Source organism: Aedes aegypti, chromosome 1, assembly GCF_002204515.2.
Source record: "Aedes aegypti strain LVP_AGWG chromosome 1, AaegL5.0 Primary Assembly, whole genome shotgun sequence".
In the NCBI taxonomy this organism is placed as follows: Eukaryota; Metazoa; Arthropoda; class Insecta; order Diptera; family Culicidae; genus Aedes; species Aedes aegypti.
In genome coordinates this window covers 290,595,578-290,618,585 of record NC_035107.1, presented here as the reverse complement: position 1 = coordinate 290,618,585, position 23,008 = coordinate 290,595,578, and the positions used below count along the sequence as shown (strand labels likewise).

Below are 23,008 nucleotides of genomic sequence, written 5' to 3'. Positions count from 1 at the left end.
AAATGTTACTAGTTTTTGCGCAGTTTTGAATTGCCGAAGCGAATATTTTTGTTGCCGACAATAGTAATTGCATTGCTGATAAAAGAACAAGTGCCTCGAGACTTTGGTGAGGAAAAATAGAAGATAAAGAGAAAAAAATAGTGTTTTTTGTATAATAATTATCAAATGAAGAGTGCTCAAGTGTAGTTAAGGTGTCTGCTGCTAATGGATCATTAAAATAACCAAAACGGCCGCTATGAAAAGCATAGATAGCGCCACCATAATCTTGTGTGTTTGACATAACAGCAATGCGGTCACAATGTTAAATCCCATATATAGTGGCGCCTTTGTTTTGATGCGGTGAGCACTTGCAAAAACTACCTTCAATGATCCATTGTTGTGCCCTATTGTTGCGTAAAATTGCCCTCTTAAAAGTTCAGCTGCTCAGGCTGCCGACAATACGTAAGTTCCCCTAGTTTCCATCATGTGTTACGTCCCAACTGGGACAGAGCTCCATCCACAACGAAATGTTCTTAAATCGTTCCCTTTATTATTATCTGCTACACAGCGTTACAAAAATGACGTTTTTGCGTGTCAACATACTTGCAGTTTCTACACGAAATTCTTCGTTTCTCTTATATGGTAAAATACAATACTTATCTAAATTACGACGCGACTTTTGAGCGTAGAATGTGTTATAAACTTTGTTGATATGAATTGTTATACACATTAGGTCATATGAATAAAACCGAGCATTTGCTCATGCTCAACCTGGTTTAAGTAAAGTCTTTGAGCATTTACTCAAAAACGTATGAATAAAACTATACTTTACTCAGAGTAAGTTCGAAATTCGAACATAGCTTTTACTCTGTCAAGAATGTTGTTTTTGTTTTGGGTATCCGATTTCGCAAAAAATCCAGTAGTGCTTTGGCGGATCTTTTGCCATGCTAGGGAAAAAGTGTGAGTTGCTTGATTTGCTGCCGCTTGCTGATGCACACCCCGGCGGAACATATTTATTAGCATCACGCCTACCGGAGAAGCGTCGGTGAACGCAGAAAAATCGCCTAACGGGGAAGCGTCGGTGAACGCAGGACACTAGTACACCAGCAAGGACTACAAATTGGTGCGTGGAGAACACCCAACCGGTCCGCTCGCTACGGTAAGTGCTTTGTACTTATGTTATTTCGTGATTTAATTATATTTCTGACTCTCCTAAACAGCCCTCAGTGGAGAACAGATGACAATGCCCTTCAACAGAATCGGTGTCCAAGTGAAAGGCCACGTTGACGCCATTCGGAACCCCAGCGGAGTCGATTGAACATCCTGGTCGACAAGTTTCAGCAATGGAAAGAAAGAAGAACAAACGATCTGTCCTGAGTGGGTTCGCGATGCAGGCTACCAGATTCAGGGACCACATCCCCACTTGGCTGTTAAAGAAATGAATAAACTGTTAACATATCCTAGCCATGAGATAATTGCTTCTTGAGAAGTTTCGTAGAGTCCTAATCCATTGGCTTTGCCAACAATTCCGACTCCAATTCATTGAAAATACGGCATAAATATCCTCAGGGTTTTAAAGAGACTTTTCCAGATAAACTACTTCTTTTTTCTGGCGGCAAGTCCCTCCGGGTGGAAAGCTTATATTTCAGCTTAGTATTTTTTGCCATGTATATCGTGGGAATTACGAATATACTCTATACGCAGGAAGTCGAAGAAATTTCCAACCAGTAAAGATCCTTGACCTGTGGAATGCTTTATAACTGCACTTTTGTCGCTTTGACTATCTAGGTCCTCTAAAAAACTAGTTATCTGAAAATAAATTGACAAATGATGGATTCGTTCAGGAACGTTTTAGGGAATTCGCTCAAGATTACCAACATTTTTCCAACAATTTTTCGATAATCTCTCCACAAATTCTTACGGATATTCATCCACACAGGCTATTTTAAGATTTCAAAAAACTACTTCGTATACTTGACATGTTCAGAAGGCACATACAAGAATTCTTGAGAAAAAAAAAATGGTTAAAAGACAAACTGGAAGAATTCTAGATGGATTCCTAAAGAAATATCAGAAGAAACCGCTTGAAGAATTACTGCAGGATTTTCTGGAGCAATCCTTGGAAGGGTTCTTGGTAAATTGTCCGGAGGAATCGTTGGAGAAATCGCTGGAGGAATCCCAGTAAAGATTTTACTGGGGAAATTCTTGTAAAAATCACTGGTGACATTTCTGCATGAACTTTTGCGAAATATGTAGAGAAATCCGTAGAATAATCTTCGAGGTATCCATGGAGAACATCTTTGCAGAATTCCTGTTGGAATTGCTGAAGGTAGGTCTTATCGGAACTTCATTACTGTAGAGATTATGTTGGATGAATTTTTGGTAAAATCTCTGGAGGAATTCTAGTGGGAATTCCTAAAGAAATCTCTGAATGAGTCTCTGGAAGATTTTTAGTTTTAATTCGGGAGGAATTCTTGTGAAAATCCAGAAGGATTTGACTGGTCTTAAAATTGCATTTGCGATCAAAAGTTCTAAATTGTCGACACTAAAACCTCTATGAGGATAAAAAAAAACATAATTCATGAGTGATCCAATTCATTATATTTTCAAATTTCCCAAATTTTGGATATAGGGCTTGTTAACAAATGGGGTGAGTATCAAATGTGCCCATTTTTGGCGTTATGAAATTTGTGAATGAACCCATAATATTTTTTGTTTGGGAAGCTCAAATAGCTGTAGCAATAAACGCGTAATTATTCAGCAAAACCAAGCTGAGCGTCGAATCCCATCGATCGAGGATTGAACATTTTCTTGACTTCCCAGCATAGAGTATCTACGTACTGCCCATAAAGGCATAACTGTCCCAGATGGAAAAAGTAGGCATTGAGAAAATAGCGCTCAAAGTTAAAAGATTTCCTTTTCATACAAATACTCATAATTTTGTAATACATTTCTGCATGGCCTATTCATTTGGCAAAAATGCAAAAGTTCCGACATAGGTTCCAGGTGCCCTTGTGTCCAGAATGGCCATACTTACAAAATTTCCAGGGTTCCAAATCTTTCATATAAAGAAAAATCGGTTCAAAAATTGATTTTTGAGAGGTTTCCATGTCAGCTATACGGAGATATCGGTAAAATGTTGAAAACGTTCGAATACATCTCCATTTTTTACAATTTTAAACGTAACTTTCGCGCTTTTTTCCATCTGAGCATGGTCAGTAGGTGACTCAGGATTTTTTGAGCATTTACTCAGCTTTTACCGCTTTATTCATACGAATCCCGATGTTCGAAAAGTAAATGCTCAAGTTCTCAGTTTTATCATACCAAGTTGAGTAAATGCTGAAGAAAATGATCTGACAGGTGGATCTGAGTAAAGTAAAAGCTTTTGCTCAGTTTATTCATACGACCTATTGAGTTTGCATTCTGTGGCAAGTTGGCTGAAGTAGTCGATTTTTACATTTTCAACGGCAACCCTTAATTTAGCAAATAGTAGTATTTTGGTGCTTGTGACAAAAGCTTATCCTGCAGTGCTATCTTTCTTTGCTAAATCACAGCAAGCTCAAAGATTCTCTATGTTCTGGGATGTGGAGAAAATTATTATTCTGAAAAGACCTTTCACCAGACCCGTCATAAATTTCTTTGTCGCTTGACAAATCTCTGAACAAACACCACGTTTGTTGAGTACCTATCAAAAATTTTTGATATGGGCTCTTTGGTGTTGATCTTGGTAAAAGCTTCAAAAAATGCCGATATTCATACTAAATATGCCGAACGGCCATTATGCCAATTGACTTTATGCCAAACGGAGTATAAGCGCGTTTCAATATACTAAAGCATATTACGAAAGTTATTGCCACTAGTATTTTATTATTTATCCAGAGTGAGAGAGAAATGACGGTGGGCGTAAAGTGGGTGGTAGTGTCTAAGAGAAGACCTGACTGTACTAAGATTTCAAAATTTATTGGTGACATGAGGCGTAAATCTTGGAAATTTCGAATGATTTTCTACAGGGCGTTAATATGCTCCTGATTACTCCAGGGTGTTTATACAGCTTGACAATTTCGATTGTTGACATACAAAGCGTTAAGATGCACCTGATCTATGTGACCTGAGGTCAATTTACTGTAAAGCGTTGATAAAACTTTAAATTTTCAAATAATGTTTTATAGGGAATTAAGATGGCCTACATGAGACAAGATCAAATTAAGTTCAAAGGGCGTTAATACAGGTCGACAATTTCTATTTATGTCATACAGGACGTTGATATGCAGCTAATTTACGTGGGATAAGGTCAAATTACTCCAGATCCTTGATAGAGCATGGAATTTTTAATTGATACAGGGTGTTAAGATGTACTTGATCTACATAAGATAAGGTCAAATTTGTCCAGGTCGTAGAAACCGTTAGAATTCGCAATAGATGTCAAACAGGGCATTACAATGCAGCTGATCTACATGTCACAATATAAAATTACTCCTGCCCGTTTAAACAGCTGAGACATTTTGATTGATTGTTTTCAGGGCGTTAAGATGCTCCAGCTCAAATACACTTCAAATACATCAGATCTATTTGGAATATATTCAATTTACTCCACGACGTTGATGCTGCTAGTAATTTATGATTGATGTCCTACAGGGCGTTAAGATGCAGCTCAGCTATTTGCGGCAAGATCAAATTACTGCAAGGAGTTGGTACAGCTTGACAATTGAGATTAATGTCATACAAGGCGTGAAAATGCACATAATCTACGTAGGATAAAGTCAAATTACTCTAGGGCGTTGATCCAGCTTAGCTTAGCTTAGCTTAGACTGACTACACATATCAATGGTTGCTATTCCGTGATTGATCGAAGTCAGTGAAAATGCACAAAGAATCAACTAGAAGTTCGGCTGGGATTGGCCATAATCTTCTTCAGTGTGCATAATTCAGTGCCTCTATTTATACAGGGTCAATAACGGCGCCGGCCACGTCCTTGCAGTCAGGTGGGATTGGGGGAAGGAATGTTAGTGTGTAACCTTTGCTTTTTGGAGACCGTGTTTGCCTCTGCATCTCCACAAAGGTTACTGGGAGGGATGTTTGTTAATGGGGAGGATCGTTGGGTCATAGGATTCACTTTGATAAGCGATTAGACCATGATAAACAATGATTTGTGAGATATATACATGCTTAAACGTAAATATAATTGTTCATATAATTTCTATGTAGAGGAAAATTATGCCGACACTTGAGGTGACGAACCATTCAAAGTTTGTTGAACAAATACCTAAATGTAACATTCCTACAGCTGTCAGGACGAAAGCATGTGTTATTATATTTTACTCATTTGAAAAAAAAAACAAAAAACTCGATTGGTTGGGACATCATAGAACACTCTTATTCTTATGCCGACACTTACAGTGGCGAACCATCCAAAGTTTGTTGAATAAAGTGAACCTTTCGCAAGTCTACACTTGTAGTGTCGAACCATTCAAAGTTTTTTTAATTACAAAAATAAAGGTATATAAGAGGTGTTCTGAAAAAAAAAAATGTTAAACATAAATAAATCATGAATCAGAGTTTGTGTCGACACTCACAGTGACGAACCATCCATAGTTTGTTGAAAAATCATATTTACATCCCACCATTGTAACGATTGAATGTGCAGTCATACATATTTTATAGATTAGAAATAGTAGCATGAAACGAGCTCACCAATTGATCCGTTATCCTTGACTGAGCAGCCACAATCCACTTTCGGCTTCACTCGTTTGCTCGGCTAAAAAAAGCACTCAGGAAAAAAAAAATAAGCGCGCGACCCAAAAAGAATAAAAAAAAACTGTTCGGGCTTTCTTGACGCACTGCCCAGGAGCAAGCGTCAAGGTCGAAGGATCAAACAGAACTAACCGATCGCGGCACTTTTTCAGTTACTCCAACCGAACTCACCGATCACGCCACTTTTTCACTTACTAGACCATCGCGCGACATGTTTGATCCTGCCCTCGTCGCTCGCCCCGGCAAAAGCAAGTGTCAAGGTCGAAAGATCAAACAGAACTCTCAAATTACTCTAGGGCGTTGATCCAGTACGGAAACTTCGATTGATTTTCTTATGATGTAAATATGCTCCAGAACTTGCAAAGATCTATGTGTAATACAGTTAAATTACACCAGGGAGTTCAAAAAGCTTGAAATTTTCGATTGATGTCCTAAAGGGCGTTAACATGCACCTGATCTAGAAGGAATAAGGTGAAATTAATCCAGGGCGATCATTGATCATTGATTAAGCTAGTTATTAACAGTTAATGCCCTACATATCGTCAAGATGCACCTGACGACAAAGGATACACACAAATTACGCCATGGTGTTTATGTGGGTCAAGGTGGACAGGTTCGACAGTGGATTCGCGTTGGTTAGAAGGAATAAACCCGGAACGGACACGTAAAACTTCTCGCAATTGAAAAACACGCGCGGTTGCAAGTTAAACGTTTTTATTATTATTGATGATCAAACAAAAGAAATGATGGTGTGCAAGGTCACTACAAATTCAGGTACACAACCAAGGTATTTAGATTGACGAGGGGTGCACCGCTGTAACTTCTAACACTCCTCCTCAGCGGTTTCCCCTCGGATGCCTTGAAGGCCAATCAGTTTCGCGAAGCCATGGTGCTTCACAGTCCCCAAGGGTTTGGTGAAAATGTCTGCACGCATCGCATCGCTCGGGCAGTACTCAAGCTTGACTGCCCCTCGCTCGCACAGGTCACGGATGAAGCATTCTTTCGTATTGATGTGTTTGGATCTCTTGCTGGTCTTGTCAGATTGTACGAAGGCTAGACAACCTTGGTTGTCTTCGTGTACAACAGTAGCCTTCTTCTGCTTTTCGCCTAAGTCCTCAAGCAAACGCCTCATCCATAGCACCTCCTGGCACGTCTCTCCTAATGCCACATATTCTGCCTCCATGGACGAGAGGCTCACGCAGTCCTGCCGCCGGCTCGCCCAGGAGACAGCTCCTCCTGCGAAGAAGACAACAAAACCAGTGGTCGACTTTCGGGTACTTGGATCCCCAGCCCAGTCGGAATCCGAGTAGGCTTCGAATTCAGCTTCGCTTGATCCACCGAGCCTTAATTTCCAATCGACTGTACCCTTCAAATAGCGGAGTACACGCTTCGCTGCTGTCCAATCTCTCTCAGATGGTTGGCTGAACTTGCGGCCCAAAATGCCAACACCGGCGGCGATGTCGGGCCTTACGCAGACCGCGACGTACATCAGGGCACCAACGAGACTGCGGTACATAGTGATATCCTTCATTGCTTCGCTATTGGTCGTGTCTTTGAGGTACCCTTGGTCCATCGGTGTCCGGGCCACTTTAGCTTCCTTCATACCAAATGCCACGATCAATCTCTTGATGTACGATTGCAAGCTCAAGTTGTACACTCCTTGCGAGTCCTTGGTTACCTCCAAGCCCAGAAAATGCTTCGCGTTGCCGAGACAGTTAACGTCGAAATGCTTCTTCAGTTGATCGTGGACTCGTGTTAACTCCTTCTTATCAGCACAAGCGACTAACATATCGTCAACGTAGACGATCAGGTAGACAACACTTTCGCTTCTCATAGCAATATACAAGCACGGGTCGGCAGAACTTGGAGCAAAACCTATTCCCTTCAGAACTTCGGATAACTTCTTGTGCCAACACCTAGCCGACTGATGGAGGCCGTAAATGCTCCGGCGTAAACGGCACACCATCTCCTCCTGTCCGCGAACGACGTACCCAGCAGGCTGCCGCATGTACACCTCTTCGCTAATATCGCCATACAAATATGCCGTTCGAACATCCAAATGCATAAGGTTCATCCCGTCTCTGCCAGCTAGAGCAAGCAAGGTCCTCAACGTAGTGTGGCGGATTACCGGCGCAAAAACTTCGTTGAAGTCCACTCCAAAACGCTGCGTATGCCCTTGTGCCACGACTCGAGCCTTAAGCCGCACGACTTGTCCGGATTCGTCCATCTTCGCTTTGTACACCCAGCGACTTCCGATGACCTTTTTCCCGGGTGGTAGGGGTACCAACTCCCAGGTACCGTTTTCCTTGTGCGAAGACATTTCTTCATCCATAGCCTCTTTCCAAGATTTTCGCTCTGGACACTTCATTGCTTCGATATACGACTCTGGTTCCGCCAACGCATGAGTGGCAAATCCTACGACGAAATCGCTGTATTTATCAGGCAACTTGTTACGGGTTTTACGGGAAGCTCGACTACTCTTGTCACTCTGGGGGTTTTCCTCGGAATCCTGTTTGATGTTCAGAGGATCATTCAGAGCGGAACTGGAGCTCAAATCGAAAAATTGCTCACACTCACTAGCATCATCATCGCTTGGTTGGCTATCGGGGCTGTCGAATGCCCCATCCTCATCCTCAGCATCGCTTACATCTGTCGACCCCAACACCGGTTCGACTACCGACCGATCCCGCTCACCGTCCTGCGTGGCAAGCCATTCGACACCATCGGTAATTGGATCCGTTTCCTCTTCATCCCGAGGAACAGCATCAAATTCCAAAAATTTGGCGTCACGGCTAATAATGACGTTCTCGGTTGCCAAATCTACAAAACGATACCCCTTATGTTGTTCTGAGTAGCCTATGAACGTTAGTTTGCGAGCTTTACTTTCAAATTTGCCGCGCTTCACATCTGGGATGTGAACCCACGCTTGCGACCCGTATACCCTCAAGTGCCGAACATCTGGTTTCTTCTCGAACCACTTTTCAAAAGGAGTCGTATCCACCGAGCGCGAGGGCAATCTGTTCTGCAGATAAGTAGCGGCTAGCACCGCTTCGCCCCAATATTTTGTATCAAGCTTCGCATCGAGCAGCATTGTGGTTGCCATCTCCTGCAGGTACCTATTCCGCCTCTCTGCCACCCCATTTTGTTGTGGGGTGTAGGGGGTGGTAAACTGTACCTTGATCCCCTCCTCGGCGAAGAAGCTTTGAAGCTTCTTGTTATCATACTCGCCGCCTCCGTCAGAGCGAACCACTCGCGGCTTTCTACCAAATAAATTTTGCACGTACCTGACATACTCGATGAGCTTCCGGGCGAGAAGATACACGACCGCATACCTGCTGAAATCATCAATGATGGTCATCAGGAATCGGTTGCCGCTGGGTGTTGCAGTGCGCATAGGCCCACATAGGTCTGTGTGCACCAAATCCAAAACTTGCGTGGACGCTCTTTCAGCCGTCTTCGGGATCGACGTTCGCGACAGCTTCCCCTCCAAACACGATTCGCAGGTCAACCGGATTCCACTATCTTTCAGTTTCAAGCCATCCACTAACTTCTCCTTATTCATTCTATCAATACTCGAAGGATCGCGGTGGCCGAAGCGGCGATGCCACTGGTGTTGACAAAATTCGTTGTGCTGCTTACTGTCAACTTTCATCACTGTCTCCACCGTTTTCAGATGGTATAGACTATCCGATCTGGCACCCTTCACTTTAACATTTCCGGATCGATCGCAAATGTCACAACAGTCTTGTCCGAAAAACACAACGAAGCCCTTAGCAGCCAGCTTTGCAACCGAAAGCAAATTACTGTTCAACGATGGCACAAAAAGTACTTCCGTGAGAGTAATGTCCACTGCATTTCCACAGCCGTCAACCCCAGTCAGCACACATGTACCACATCCGACCGATTGAACTATGGATCCGTCCGCAAGAACCACTTCTGGGGCGCTCTCTTCACTGAGCGAGGTAAACACACTTCGGTCATTGCTCATGTGGCTGCTAGCACCGCTGTCCACAACCCAGCAACATTGCCTCTTCCCGCCGGCCATGAACAACACCGCACTAGAGCTTTTCTCCTTGACTTGTTTAGCCTTTGGGCGATCACTTTTCTTCTTTTGTTCTTCTTCTCGATTGTCACTTTTGCTCTTCAAGGCCTGAAACCGCAAGCAGTCTCGCTTCATGTGGCCCTTCTTCTTACAAAAGAAGCACTCAATTTCGGACTTCTCCTTCACAACACTGTGCGACTTCATGCCGCTCTTCATCGCCTTCGCTTCGCCGGATGAACCATGACCGGATCGCTCCTTCCGACGCTCGTACTCGTCCAAGAGTTTCGATCGGACCAGCTCGACTGTCAAGTCCTCATCTGGTCTACTTTCCAGCGCTGTGACCAGCCCGCTATAGGAGTCGGGCAAACTCCTCAGGATCATGGCAATTTTCAGCTGATTCTCCAAGTCCTGGCCGGCGTTAGCCAATCGATCGAAAAGATCGTTCACTTCGAAGAGATGCGCCTCCAAATCACCACCTTCTCGCAAGTTCAAGCTGCATAACTTTTTGAGAAGGGACACTCTAGAAGTCACGGTGACTTTTTCGTGATACTTCTGTAAATTATTCCAGAACTCGAGAGCGGACTGAGCTGTTTTTATGAGGCTGTATTGGTTATCTTCAATACATAACCCCATCGTCGCTCGAGCCTTTTTGTCATCCTTGCTCCATTGATCGGTGACAGGCTCCGGCTTGGGCGCATCGATCGTGTAGAAGAGCTCCTCCCTGGTCAGGAGCATCTCCATCCTGAATTTCCAGGATAGCCAGTTCTGATTATTCAGCTTCGCGAACTTGCTGATTGAATCCATTTTCCGTCACTCGTCCAACACACAACCGACGACTAATCAACGAAATGAAAACAACTTTTGCACTGTCGGTGTACACACGGCGCCGGCTCTCACACACACTATGCCGCGACCGACGACGACGATGGCGATGACGCCCTTCCCGTTCCGAACGCCGAACTTTCAGCCAAAAAACTTTTTCCTCGTTTAGAGCGAAAAATAACTTTTCCTTAAAACCTCCACTGGGCCCATAACCTGTGGGTCAAGGTGGACAGGTTCGACAGTGGATTCGCGTTGGTTAGAAGGAATAAACCCGGAACGGACACGTAAAACTTCTCGCAATTGAAAAACACGCGCGGTTGCAAGTTAAACGTTTTTATTATTATTGATGATCAAACAAAAGAAATGATGGTGTGCAAGGTCACTACAAATTCAGGTACACAACCAAGGTATTTAGATTGACGAGGGGTGCACCGCTGTAACTTCTAACAGTTTATACCGTTTGGAATCATTAAATGTTGCCCCAAATGGAGTTAAGGTGCAGATGATCTATTTGAGGCAATTTAAAATTATTTCAGGGCGTTAATACAGCTTGACAGTTTCGATCGATGCCATACAGGGCGTTAAGATGCACCTAATATACATGGAGTAAGGTCAAATAACTTCAAGGCGTGGATACGGCAAGGAAATTTCGATAGTTTTTTTTATACAGGGCGTTTAGATGCTCCAAATCTCGCAAAGATCTGTGTGAAATAAAGTAAAATTACTCCAGAGCGTTGAATCAGTTTGATCGATTGGTGTTACACAGGGCGTTAGAATGTATTTGATCTACGTGAAATAAGGTCAAGTTACTCCAGGGTGTTTGGAATTTTCAATTCATGTCCTGTAGGGCGTTAAGATGCACCTGATCTACATACGATAAGATCAAATTACTCTAGGGCGCTTATAGAGTTTGAAATTACTAAATGATGTCCTCCAGGGCATTAAGATGATCACCCACATATTTGAGATAAGGTCACTACAATCACTACACAGCTTGACAACTTCGATTGATGTCATACAGGGTGTTAAGTTGCACCTGATCCACATGAAACAAAGTCAAATTATTTGAGGTAGATGATACAGCTTGAATTTTCAATTGATTTCCTACAGAGCGTTAAGCAAAAAATGAGAAAAAGCTTCTTAGTCATCGACTAAGCGCGACTAAGCAGGACGACAGGGCTGGAAATCTATATGCCATTTTTTTTTTTCCAAAAAATCTATCTACATTTTCGGAAGAAGACCGCGATTGCAAATATTTTGCGTTTTATCCGGAATTTTCTAGAGATATTGGTATAAATCAAATCCATGTGCGGGAAATTTCAGACGTTCTAATGAATTTGGACGCTTCAAAAGGACTTGACACGATTTCACCAATATTTATGAAAAATGTAGCAAAAGAACTTACAACGCAATTGTTTTGGCGTTTTAATAAACCCTTGAATATGGCCACGAAGCCCACATCCCAAGGAACACACATGTTATATTTGATGCAAATTATCTCTTATATGACTCGATTTTGTCATATAAGAGTTAATATGCATCAATTATAACATGTGTGTTACTCGGGATCTGGCCGAAAATATCTGACATACGTAATTATCGAGGTATTGCCATAATCTCTTGTATTCCAAAACTTTTCGAGTCAAAAAACTATTTCTTCAAATAAAAAATAGAAAAACTCACACAACACGGCTTCTTTAAAGGTCGCTCGACCTCAACAAATTTACTTCAATTTGTTGACTATTCATTGGATGCGATAGACAATGGAAACCACGTAGAAGCTCTTTATACGGACTTAAGCATTGCATTTGATCGCATATACAAACTACTAATAAATTGGAATCGAGCCATGACTGCTGAAATGGCTTGAATCATATTCAACTAACCGCCAACAAATCATAAAATTCAAAGGAAACAAATCAAAACCAATTCAAGTCACTTCGGGTGTCCCTCAAGGCTCTCATTTGGGACCTCTTCTTTTTATCATGTACGTTAACAACATTTCCGTGTTCTGTTTGATCCATCGACCTTGACGTTTGCTTCTATGGGGGCGGGCGATGAGGGCAGGATCAAACATGTCGCGCGTCGTTTGCGTAGCACGGTGGAATAGCATCGGATCGCGCTAGTAGTGTTTGATCCTTTGATCTTGTCGCTTGTTCAATGCTTTCATCGAGTAATATCGCAAATCCTATTAGGTGCATTCATTTGAAATTATGTATTTATCGTTTACCAAAACGAATCCTTTACCCAAACTTTTCCCATATCCAAACATCCAGTGTTTTCTTGTGGAAGTGCAGAGGACTCCTCGGCTTCCATAGAGCAAGTAACACGTCAACATTTCCCTCCCATTCCCTAAATTGACCTGCATTCGGATGCAGCCGGTGCCGTTATTGTTTGTTATAATAGTGAAAGCACCAGTACTTACACATTGAGGATGCTACTGATCCCGAGTGGTGTCTGGTGGTTTCCTGTGTAAGTACAGCTGTTCTTGCAATAACGGAGTAGCATCTGTGGGCGGTCAATCATGCTCATGCTCATGCTCATGTACGCTAACGACATTTCCTTCATTTTGAATAAACTCAAAGTTTATTGATTAATTTATGCCGATGACATGAAGCTCGACCTGGAAATAAGAAATGAAGAAGACATCAATGTATTTCGCAATGAAATAGAATTTTTTTACATATGATGCAAAAGAAGCCTATTAGAACTGAATGTAAAATAATGCAACCTAATACCATTTAGCAGAAAAAGAACAACACCACCATTTAAGTTGCATTAAGAAATCAAAATGTGGAAAAATGTGAAAGAGTTAGGGATTTAGGAGTAATCTTAGATTCTAAGCTTTCTTACGTAGACCAGTACAATACAATCATTCACAGGACATGCTCGGGTCCATGAAACGTTTCTGCTGCAATTTCCATGACTCATACACAATTGAAACTCCGTATATTGCATATCTAAGATCAGTCATGGAATATTGCAGCATTGTATGGTCTCCTTTCTCAATCACACACGAAGAAAGATTGTAATATGTACAAACACTATTGCTACTTCAATGCTCTTCGTAAATTAGGTTGGACACATTAGCGTAACTTGAACTCAAATCTAAAGGGGACTTGACCCTTCTGATCGAAAAAATCCCTTAAGTAAAGCGTATGCTTAGCATGAGAGTAAAAATTTTCTAAGGGGGGCTTGAACTTTTCTAGGGGGGTCTAAGACCCCCCTAGCCCCCCCGTATTTACGCCAATGGTTGGACATCATTACCACTTTCACCCTACAAAGCACGCTGCATGCTATTAGAATGCAAACTTTGAAAGAGCGGCGTGAAATCGCAAGAGTTACATTTGTAAATGATATCGTTTCGCAACGTATTGATTCTACAGAAATCTTATCAAAATTAAACTTCTACATTCCTTCTAGGAAACTACGAAATCCTATTTAATAGTAGCCTATTCTTGACAAATCATCATCGAAAAAATTATGCAAAAAATGGGCCACTAAATCAAATGATGGTCATTCACAATCACTATTGACTTTACCATGTCTCGGCGAAATCTAAAATAATACTTAAAATCCATGCGAAATCGCATAAAATAAAACAAAATGAAATATTACTTACACTTCATTTTTTTTTAATATTTTTTATACATTTCTTAATTTATACAAGCATTAAGAAATAAAACAAAAATATGTTTATGTAAAAAGTACTTGTCCACGTCGGTTGATGAAATAAATAAATAAATAAACTATGCTAAGTGGACTATTCTGGGAAATGAGGTACGCAGATAAAAAAAACCGTTCTCGTATCCGTGAACAGTAGACTGAACTCGTCAACAAGCAAAACTGCACCGTGAACTAGATCATGTTTATGTAAACGCGTTGCCTAGTTCCGAGAACGTTCATGTCAACATGATGCCCAAGTAGCACTGGTAACAAATGCAATATTTTATAAAAATAAAACAAATTACATTGCCGTTGCATTTCAGATAATTTGTAGCATATCTTATTGATGATTTTCAATTTTGGTTACTAAACTATTACATTGTAACTTAACCTAGAGCTATCAAAATGAATAAGTTATATTGAAATTAAATCTGTGGTTGCAAAGAAACAAATAACACGCTAGGTTACATATAGATTGCTAAGTCACATGTGTATAACAGCATGAAGTATGTTTACCATTTGTCATAGGGGAAGGGGTGAAAAAATGAACAGGATGGTAAAATGAACACCGAACTTGTTACGCATGAACAACAAATTTCGATTAAGTTTTAATAATACGCACGAATGATTTAGAGCATAAATAAGAGTGTTTTTGTTGATACGAAGATAAATTTAAGTCAGAACCACGTTCAGAAATTAAAGCTGATGTAATTTTAGGCACGGAAATGTTGAGGTTTTTCAATGAGGTGAATATCGTAATGATATGTTGCCGAAGCAGAAACCTTCAGAACTGTTTTCGAAGGGATTATAATCATTCATAGATGTTTTAAGGACTGCGATAAAAAAAAATCAAAAATGTTTGCTTTGCTCGTGTGTTTTACCACCAACATAAAATGAACATTTCCATTACCTATATTTTAATGACGATGAAAGTATGTGAAAATTTAGCTGTCTTAGTCTTAATTCGTGTTGCTGCGTTAATTAACATCTCTATTCGTCAAACGCAGTTTTTTCGTTCAAAATCATGAATATATTCATGTGTTCACTGTATTTTATTATACAGTAAACACATTTTCGACGAGTAAATTTCAGTTTTGAACAGAAAAATGGCTGTTGAAGATTCGATGATTACGATGACGGATCCTTGAACGTTAAAGTGTTTGGGTCCTCTAGACAATTCGTAATCAAACGTCAAAACTCCACCGCAAAATCGCTAGTGTTTGGAGGTGATGTTTACTTCAAAATTTCGGAATCAACATCTCCAACTTAGTTCTAATACCCTCCGTCCACGAGTTATTGTGGCGCGTCGATCGTCGCAAGTTTCTCGTTAAACAGTCAATCCCGTAAATGATTGTGTTTTGTTAAGCCACAGCAGTCAGTGGCTGTCTTCTTTTTTCAAATTTGTTCTGTCATAGTTTGTATTACGTGCATTAAATACGTTAAATTTGTCCTTGAAAAACTTATCGAAGGACCTAAACTTTAATCAACTCGTGGGGGCAAAACCCCCACCCCCCTATTTCATAACACCAAAACAGCTGTTGAATTCAAACACAGAGAACAGACGTTCATCTTTAATCGTCAGCGTGTGTTAAGCTTTGTACTGGTCATTTCAAAGTATGTCGTTATGCTCCTGTTACGCGGCGCTGTCATCAGAATATAGAAGCTTCAATTATGCCGCTTTTTTACACTTTGTCACCATAAAAAATTGCCACTTGTCGCTAGCGTTGCTTTGTGTGCCGATGTATGTTGACGTTCGCTAGTGCCATCGTGTGGTCGAAACGAGTTTGTATGTCGCGCTCTCTGCGTTGGCGTCGCTGATGATTGATTCTAACCCTTAAACATGATTTTGATGGAATTTTGTTCGAGCCTGCATGTCTGTTCTCTGTGATTCAAATTCTACCTAACGTAATGCTACGCTGAAGTAACGCGCAAATTAGAACGTTACAAATGTAAAATTTCCGCATCAGCATGTTTCTATTATTGAACAATAACATCAGAACAAACGCCTGTAGGTATACATTATATATGCAGAATCGATTAAGAGATAGCAGTCATGTTAGTTAGGCCCTATTGAAGTGACAGCACAGAAATGCACAAGGCGCTACCATTAACAACGCGGTTATTTTTTCCCAATTTTAGACCCACCTTCCCCCTAGTAGTCATCTGTCCATACACAAAATTTACAATTTGTATGGACCGTGGTCATTGGGCAGAATCTCTCCCCTCCCCCAATAAATGACTACGTGGTTTATGGATGACCCATCCATAAGCACGCATTTTTTTAATTGATTTGTTAACCCTAGAAATACTCAAATGGATGGAAGTTGTTTCTACTATTTGATAAAGAACATATTTGTATATCCGATTATAATAAAAAAGCATGTTTTCCACATCTAAAACGCTATTTTCCTTATCATGGGCATATTACCCTCAGTCCCTAATATTGGCACAAATTAATCAATTTCTAAATTCAATTCGTTGTTTCACCTCAGGACGCAAGATTGCATTACTTCCTAGCGTCTTGTAGTTAAAAATTGTTAACAAACCCGCATTCACAGAAGAGAGGATCGATGAAGAGAAATCGATCATGCGACTTGCGCCCTTATTGTAGCACACGCTTTCGAGCTGTTTGCAGCGTTGCCAACCTTCCAGATTTGTCTGGAACATTCCAGATTTTTGATGCCCCATTTTACAATGATGATCCAGATAAAATTTGAAATGATTTTTTAAGCTTTTGTAAATAATTTGTAAGGTTCTCTGTGTACGACACAAGCAATCCAGAGTTTTCCAGACAAATTTTCAAAATCTTCCAGATTTTTGAAAAATTGACATGGCATCCCTGGCTGTTTGAGCCATTTGAACACGTCACAAACCATGTGCTTTCTTGGACGAAGCAATTAATTTTCATACTTTTGTAAGGATCCAGTCAATTGGCTTAGGCGGCATCCACAAATTACGTAACGCTCTAGGGGGTGGGGGGAGTGGTCTCAAGCGTTAGGGCTCATACAAAAATTAAAAAAAAAAATCATACAAAAAGCGTTACGGAGGGTGGAGGGGAGGTGGTCAAAAATTTCCAATTTTAGCGTTACGTAATTAATGGACGCTGCCTTAGGGGATTTTTGCACATTATTTGATGATTTATCGCAAATTCACCGTTTTTCCCATTAAAAGAAGACTATATCGTTTAGGTGTTCATTTGAATACCTCTTCCCCTATTGACAGCAGTGTAATTTATTGGCAGTTTCAGTATAGTTACACATCAATTTCAAAATAACATAAGATTTCTGGGTAACTAATGTGTAACTAACGAGTAACTTGCTGACAGTGGTCAACACTACATGTCGAAAATTTTCATACGTATTGTGAATTTTGATATATGAACTTTACTATTTTATGACTAGTTATTGTTTGCATAGATATTTTTCCAGTGATTAATTTATATTGTTGAATTTACAATTTGCAGCCTCCCTAACAGCTTTTTAATAGTTTTCATCATTTTAGATTGGCTGTCCTTAAACAGTTATTCGGAAGTGTTTCTGCAGCAAGATGAAATAAAATGGTGATTTATGATAGGCAACTCAGAAAATCCAACAGGGGCTTATTCAATTTCATAACGCTGAAGGGGGTGGGTGGGTGTCCTCTTGATGTTACGGCTCATACAAAATTTGTAGAATGTTCATACAAAAAGCGTTACGAGGGGGTGGGTCGGTGTCAAAAATGGTCATTTTCGGCGTTATGAAATATGTGTGAGTGAACCCCAGCGGGATACGAAACAACGTGATTTTAAAAACATACAATGGATCAGCATAGATAGCGCCACCGTAGGCTTGTGTGTTTGACATAACAGCAATGCTGTCACAATGTAAAATCCCATATACAGTGGCGCCTTTGTTTTGATGCGGTGAGCACTGACAAAAACTACCTTCAATGATCCATTAAATTAAAATCAAAAACACTGCTGATTTGAGTAACAGTGTCAATTTTCATTTGTTTTGTCAGTTCTAATGGAATAATATCTCAACAATCCAGGTATCATGTGTTATTCAATAAAAAATTATTATCTATTTTATGAGCGCGTCAAGTTTGAGCAAGTAAAATGATTGATTTCACCACAAATTCAAATCGGCATGTTAAATCAATTATGTACAGTCACCCCACGCAGTTGAATCACCCACAATTTATGAATCAGCTGACTTCAAAAGACAAAATTATTATCAAACTTGTCACAAAACACCACAGAATTATTTTCACACATAGTTTCTTATCAGTAAAAATAATTCTGTGATGTTTTGTGACAAGTTTGATAATAATTTTGTCTTTTGAAATCAGCTGATTCATAAATTGTGGGTGATTCAACTGCGTGGGGTCACTGTACTTGTGAATAATTACGCGTTCGAAAATCATACGTATTACTTTTACTGACATTCAATTCTAAAATGGTTGTTCGGTTCCAAAACTGTCAGAAAGTAACAACAACTTCAACGCCGTTTCATTTATTTTGTCGCAGGAAAACCCATGCGTAATCCACAAATTACATAGCAGTCGCTTGTAAACTTCTAATGTAACGAACACACAAGTTACATAAGGCTCGACTTTTTGCGCTTTTTCGGTTACAGCAGTATTTTTCCATGTTGCAAATGTATCATATTGCAACTATTGAATATGTTAAGTAGCCGTTGCTGTAAGCTACTTGTAACAATATGTGCTGCTTGGGTGGTAGTTCATGGTGTATTTTTGTCAGTTCACGTTTTCCAGAACTCTTTTTTGAGCGTGTATTCTGGGAAGTGAGAATCGGAGAACTGGCATTGGGGAAAACGACATTCTTGGGAAAGTAGTACAATCTTCTACATCATGTTATTTGTCTGACAATTCGTCATCTAGTTTTATTCGATCTTAGTAATGAGATACTGGTCTCTGAAACAGACAATCCTACGTCCTACAGATTCTGAATCTATAACAGAACTGCGACCAATGCCGCTACAGTCGTTACCGTCATCATGGAGGCGGTTCCAAATCGCACCGCTCCTGATTTGACGTTCGCTTCCAACCAGCTTTCAATCACGTTGAAGTAGGTGTTCGTCCACTGGACGTTTTCTCCGGACAGCTCCTTTGCCGTTGACAGTTCCCCAGCGTTCAAATAACCCGCAGATTCCAGTCTGGTGTTCATTGCTAGGAACTAGAAAGAGAGAAAAATCAAAACACGTACCACCACGGCAACGATGTGAATCCTTACGTCATCATACTGTTCCTTGTTGACGACTCGCCTGGCCATTCCGGTTACGGCTGAACCGATGGCCCGTCCACCGAAACTTCCTCCGTTGTACAACCGATCGATGGTAGCGGCATTGGCGTCCAAAAACTTCATGGCCGTCTCTAGGCCAACCCTTCCGTTGACGTACACTGCGCTGAACACTCGGGATCGCTCCTGGCCACGGTAGCCAAAATCGCCAGTCTCATCCAGCGATGTTGCCAAATACATCTCCAACAGAGCAGTGTTTTCCGAACATCCGAGGGCACTGATGAGCAGCATCCGATCGGATGGATCCTGCGACCGGTGCATGCGATCCAATACGTACTGGAATGTGTTCCGGTCGGCGTTGCGCAGTCCATTGCAGTACACGACGCCCTTCAGGTTTGGATCGATGTCTTTGGTTTTGTTTGAAACGACTTCCGCCAGTTGCGAATTGGTTTGGGTTAGACAATCTTCCGAGCCCACTTGGCAGGCCCAATTGATGAGGATATTTCGTGTTAGTTTGGCGAAATGCGTATCGCTGGGTTTGTTTTCGAGGCCAAACTTGTGGAACGACGGTTCGACCAGTTCCCAGACGTATTTCTTGAAAAGGTTGTATTTGCTAGATCCAGCCAGCATTCGGTTGAGGTACGCTAAGCCATTGTTGAGCGATGCCCAAGGAACGTATTCTTCTTCTTTGGTGAGGTACTGAATGAGTTTTAGAGTGATGTCGTATTTGAGGTGTCCGGAGCGAGCCAAATTCAGCGAGTCATCAATCAGCTGCGCACGATTTAGATGATGAATTGAGCTGTGATTGCCGTGATGGAGCTCGTGAGTTATCAGTTCCCATAGTTTGTCATCATAGTTGACACGATAATAACCAGTTTGTTGCTTGTTGAAGATAACCCAGTCATCAATGGTCCAGTTGAGTGCTGCCGAAGGGCGCAATTCAACCGTCTGATCGATAAGCCAATCATGGGGAAGAGTAGATGAGAAATCGGAAGCTTGTGAGGTAGCCATATTGTACGGTAGATACCAGGTACCCTTGACGGCATCTTTGGAGCGCTTCAGGAGATATCGTTCCTGGCTTAGTGTTATAACGTTGTCTGTATTTCGTCTCACGTGGAGTACCGGATAGCCACTCTGGTCTGCCCATGAATTGATAATGTCGGAGACGTTGACGGTCGACGGAAGTGCTTGGTGATCATCTACAGCTCTCTGCAATGCAGCAGCTAAGTCAGCAGGGGTTGCCGGTTGGAACTGCATGGCGTCCAAATAGTACTTGAGTCCAGCGCGGAAAACCGTGTCACCAAAAGCGTGTTGTAGCTGCCTCAAAACGGAACCAGCTGTCAAACGAGATAGATGATAACGTTATAAATACCTTCAAGTATGACCATTACGTATTGATACTCACATTTGTCGTAAGCGATATCATCAAACAATGCCGAGATAGCAGTTGGCGTTTCGACATAGCTATTCATGGGGCGGGTATTTTCCAGTGCATCTGATTGGAAAGCATTTTGGAGCGCTTCTACGGTAGCCATGTCTTGGATGCGCAGGTCCGGGTACGCCTTGTCCGCGGCTATGTATTGCATCAGGGTGGCGAATCCTTCGTTCAACCAGAGATAGCTCCACCATTTCGGGGAAACCAGATTTCCGAAAAACTGATGTCCGTATTCGTGGGCAATGATTGAGGCCGTGCGCTTCAGCTGGCCCATCGGAGACTTCGTAGAGTTGTAGATGAGAACTTCTTCCCGGTATGTGACCAGACCCCAGTTTTCCATTGCACCGGCGGCGAAATCAGGAATTCCAATCTGGTCCAGTTTCGGGAAAGAGTACTTGACTTGCAGATAGTCCTCCAAAGCGTTGATCACTTTCACCCCAGCTTCCAATGCAAAATTAAGATCTCCGTTGCTAATTGAGACGGGATTTGCATATACAGACTGTTTGTTCTCAGTGTTCGAGATGAACGCAAAGTCGGAAACGACAAATGCAAGCAGATACGTTTGCATTGCCAAGGTATCCTCAAATTCGGTAACTGTGTAGGTCGCATTCCTGGAATGATAAAATCTGTCGAATTCTGGTACATTCGAGTAGCACAAGGCACTTACCAGGGCAAGGAACTTTTGATGGGCATATTGGAGATGGCATGGTATGCGTTTCCATGCGTTAATTTCAATCCGATAGGAGCTCGGGTACCAGGTTCGTCGTAGCACGGGAACGCATGTCGGGCATCCGTCGACTCGAACTGTGTCGTTGCAATCCACCGAGTATTTCCTCTGGCATCGGTGTAGGACGAACGGTAGAAACCCCCGTTATCGGTACGGAGCTCTCCGTGGTATTCAAGTTCTAGTGAATAATCGCCGATCCTCAAAATCGAAGGCGCTAGAATGACCAGGAACTCGTAGGTGACATCCGTGGTGAAGCTGGAGTCATCGTTCACGAGTACTGTATTGGTGGCATCGGTAAGCTTCACATGGGTTACCGTAATTTGACGATAATGGAGCGTAATATTCTGTACATTTTCTTCCAGGACACGCAGCCAAATTGTGACTTTTCCATTAAAATCAAACTGATTCGGACTTTGGTGGTCGTGAACGTGCGTTGTCAGTTCTACGTTGTACCGGAGTGGAATAGTGTTGTTTGGAAGCCGATAACCGGAAACAGGCACCTCCTGTCGGGGAGTTGATGGAAGATTCTGTCGCTCTAAGGGAACTCCCGACCAAACGGCCGATGTTACACTCAGAATCAAGATCGCAGCTTTCCACATCCTGGCAGGTTGCACGATTCAGGTGAACTGAACGGTTAATTGGAAGCTACGGCCAAGTCAGATCACAGTTGCTGACTCTCTCCACACATCAATAGCAATTAAACTATCTTATCTTATCAGGTGGCGGGAGCTCTGATGAGTTCTCAGTGTGACTCGTGTCAACGACATGCCATACTTTTCAACTGCGAAAATGCATTTTTTTTTTTCCAAAAGCGCAATGCACTTGAGTGCGCAACATGCGATCAGGATTTAACAGGAAATTCTGATTCCAAGGTAGTGAAGAAAATTCCTTACGTTGTCTCTTTGGTAGCTAATCTGCACCTTCCTGTCAAGTTGATCAATCAAAATTTAATGGCACTCAATGGACAATCTCTGGGAATTATCATCAATGTCGCGACAATGGCTTACGGACTGCGTGGTATGCAATGTCCGTATGGTCAGTTGATAACGCACAGTACTGGACATAATAAAGTACACATTAACCGTTATTTTCATACAAAGCGGTTAAATTAAGACACCTTTTGCTCAACTTTTATTGAACTGAAATTTTCACAGCAGTTTGGGAAATAGCATTGCATAAATACACTTTTGAATTATCGTAAATAATAAATTTTACACAAATAGAAAATATTTTAAAACAGATATATTTAGTAATTGACATATTTGAAGCAAACTGTGTAGTTTTTATGAAGCCAAACAAGAAATCAAACAGGCTGTCCATGCAGCAAAATATCTATAAAATACCAGA

General features: G+C 41.5%; 1 protein-coding gene and 1 long non-coding RNA gene across 2 annotated transcripts; one reads left to right on the top strand and one right to left on the bottom strand.

Moving 5' to 3' along the window:
* The first annotated feature begins 849 nt into the window (after positions 1-849).
* LOC110674686 lies at positions 850-1,442 on the top strand. Its single transcript, XR_002499098.1, has 2 exons — positions 850-1,138; positions 1,200-1,442. It is a non-coding gene; the product is annotated as an uncharacterized LOC110674686 (long non-coding RNA).
* A 17,667-nt stretch (positions 1,443-19,109) lies between these two features.
* LOC5576800 (aminopeptidase N) lies at positions 19,110-22,311 on the bottom strand. Its single transcript, XM_001662838.2, has 4 exons — positions 21,602-22,311; positions 20,905-21,545; positions 19,494-20,836; positions 19,110-19,436 (listed from the first exon to the last, which is right to left on the bottom strand). Exons 1-4 carry the CDS (start codon positions 22,258-22,260, stop codon positions 19,212-19,214), a joined length of 2,868 nt encoding a protein of 955 aa, XP_001662888.1. The 5' UTR covers positions 22,261-22,311; the 3' UTR covers positions 19,110-19,211.
* Positions 22,312-23,008: the final 697 nt, after the last annotated feature.

What these genes read in the sequence shown, in the direction of transcription:
- LOC5576800 (XM_001662838.2), bottom strand. Translation starts at nt 22,260, where the DNA reads ATGTGGAAAGCTGCGATCTTGATTCTGAGTGTAACATCGGCCGTTTGG. An exon ending in ATCAAAAGTTCCTTGCCCTG is followed by an intron (nt 21,546 to 21,601) that starts GTAAGTGCCTTG and finishes TTATCATTCCAG; the next exon opens with GAATGCGACCTACACAGTTA. An exon ending in TGATATCGCTTACGACAAAT is followed by an intron (nt 20,837 to 20,904) that starts GTGAGTATCAAT and finishes CTCGTTTGACAG; the next exon opens with CTGGTTCCGTTTTGAGGCAG.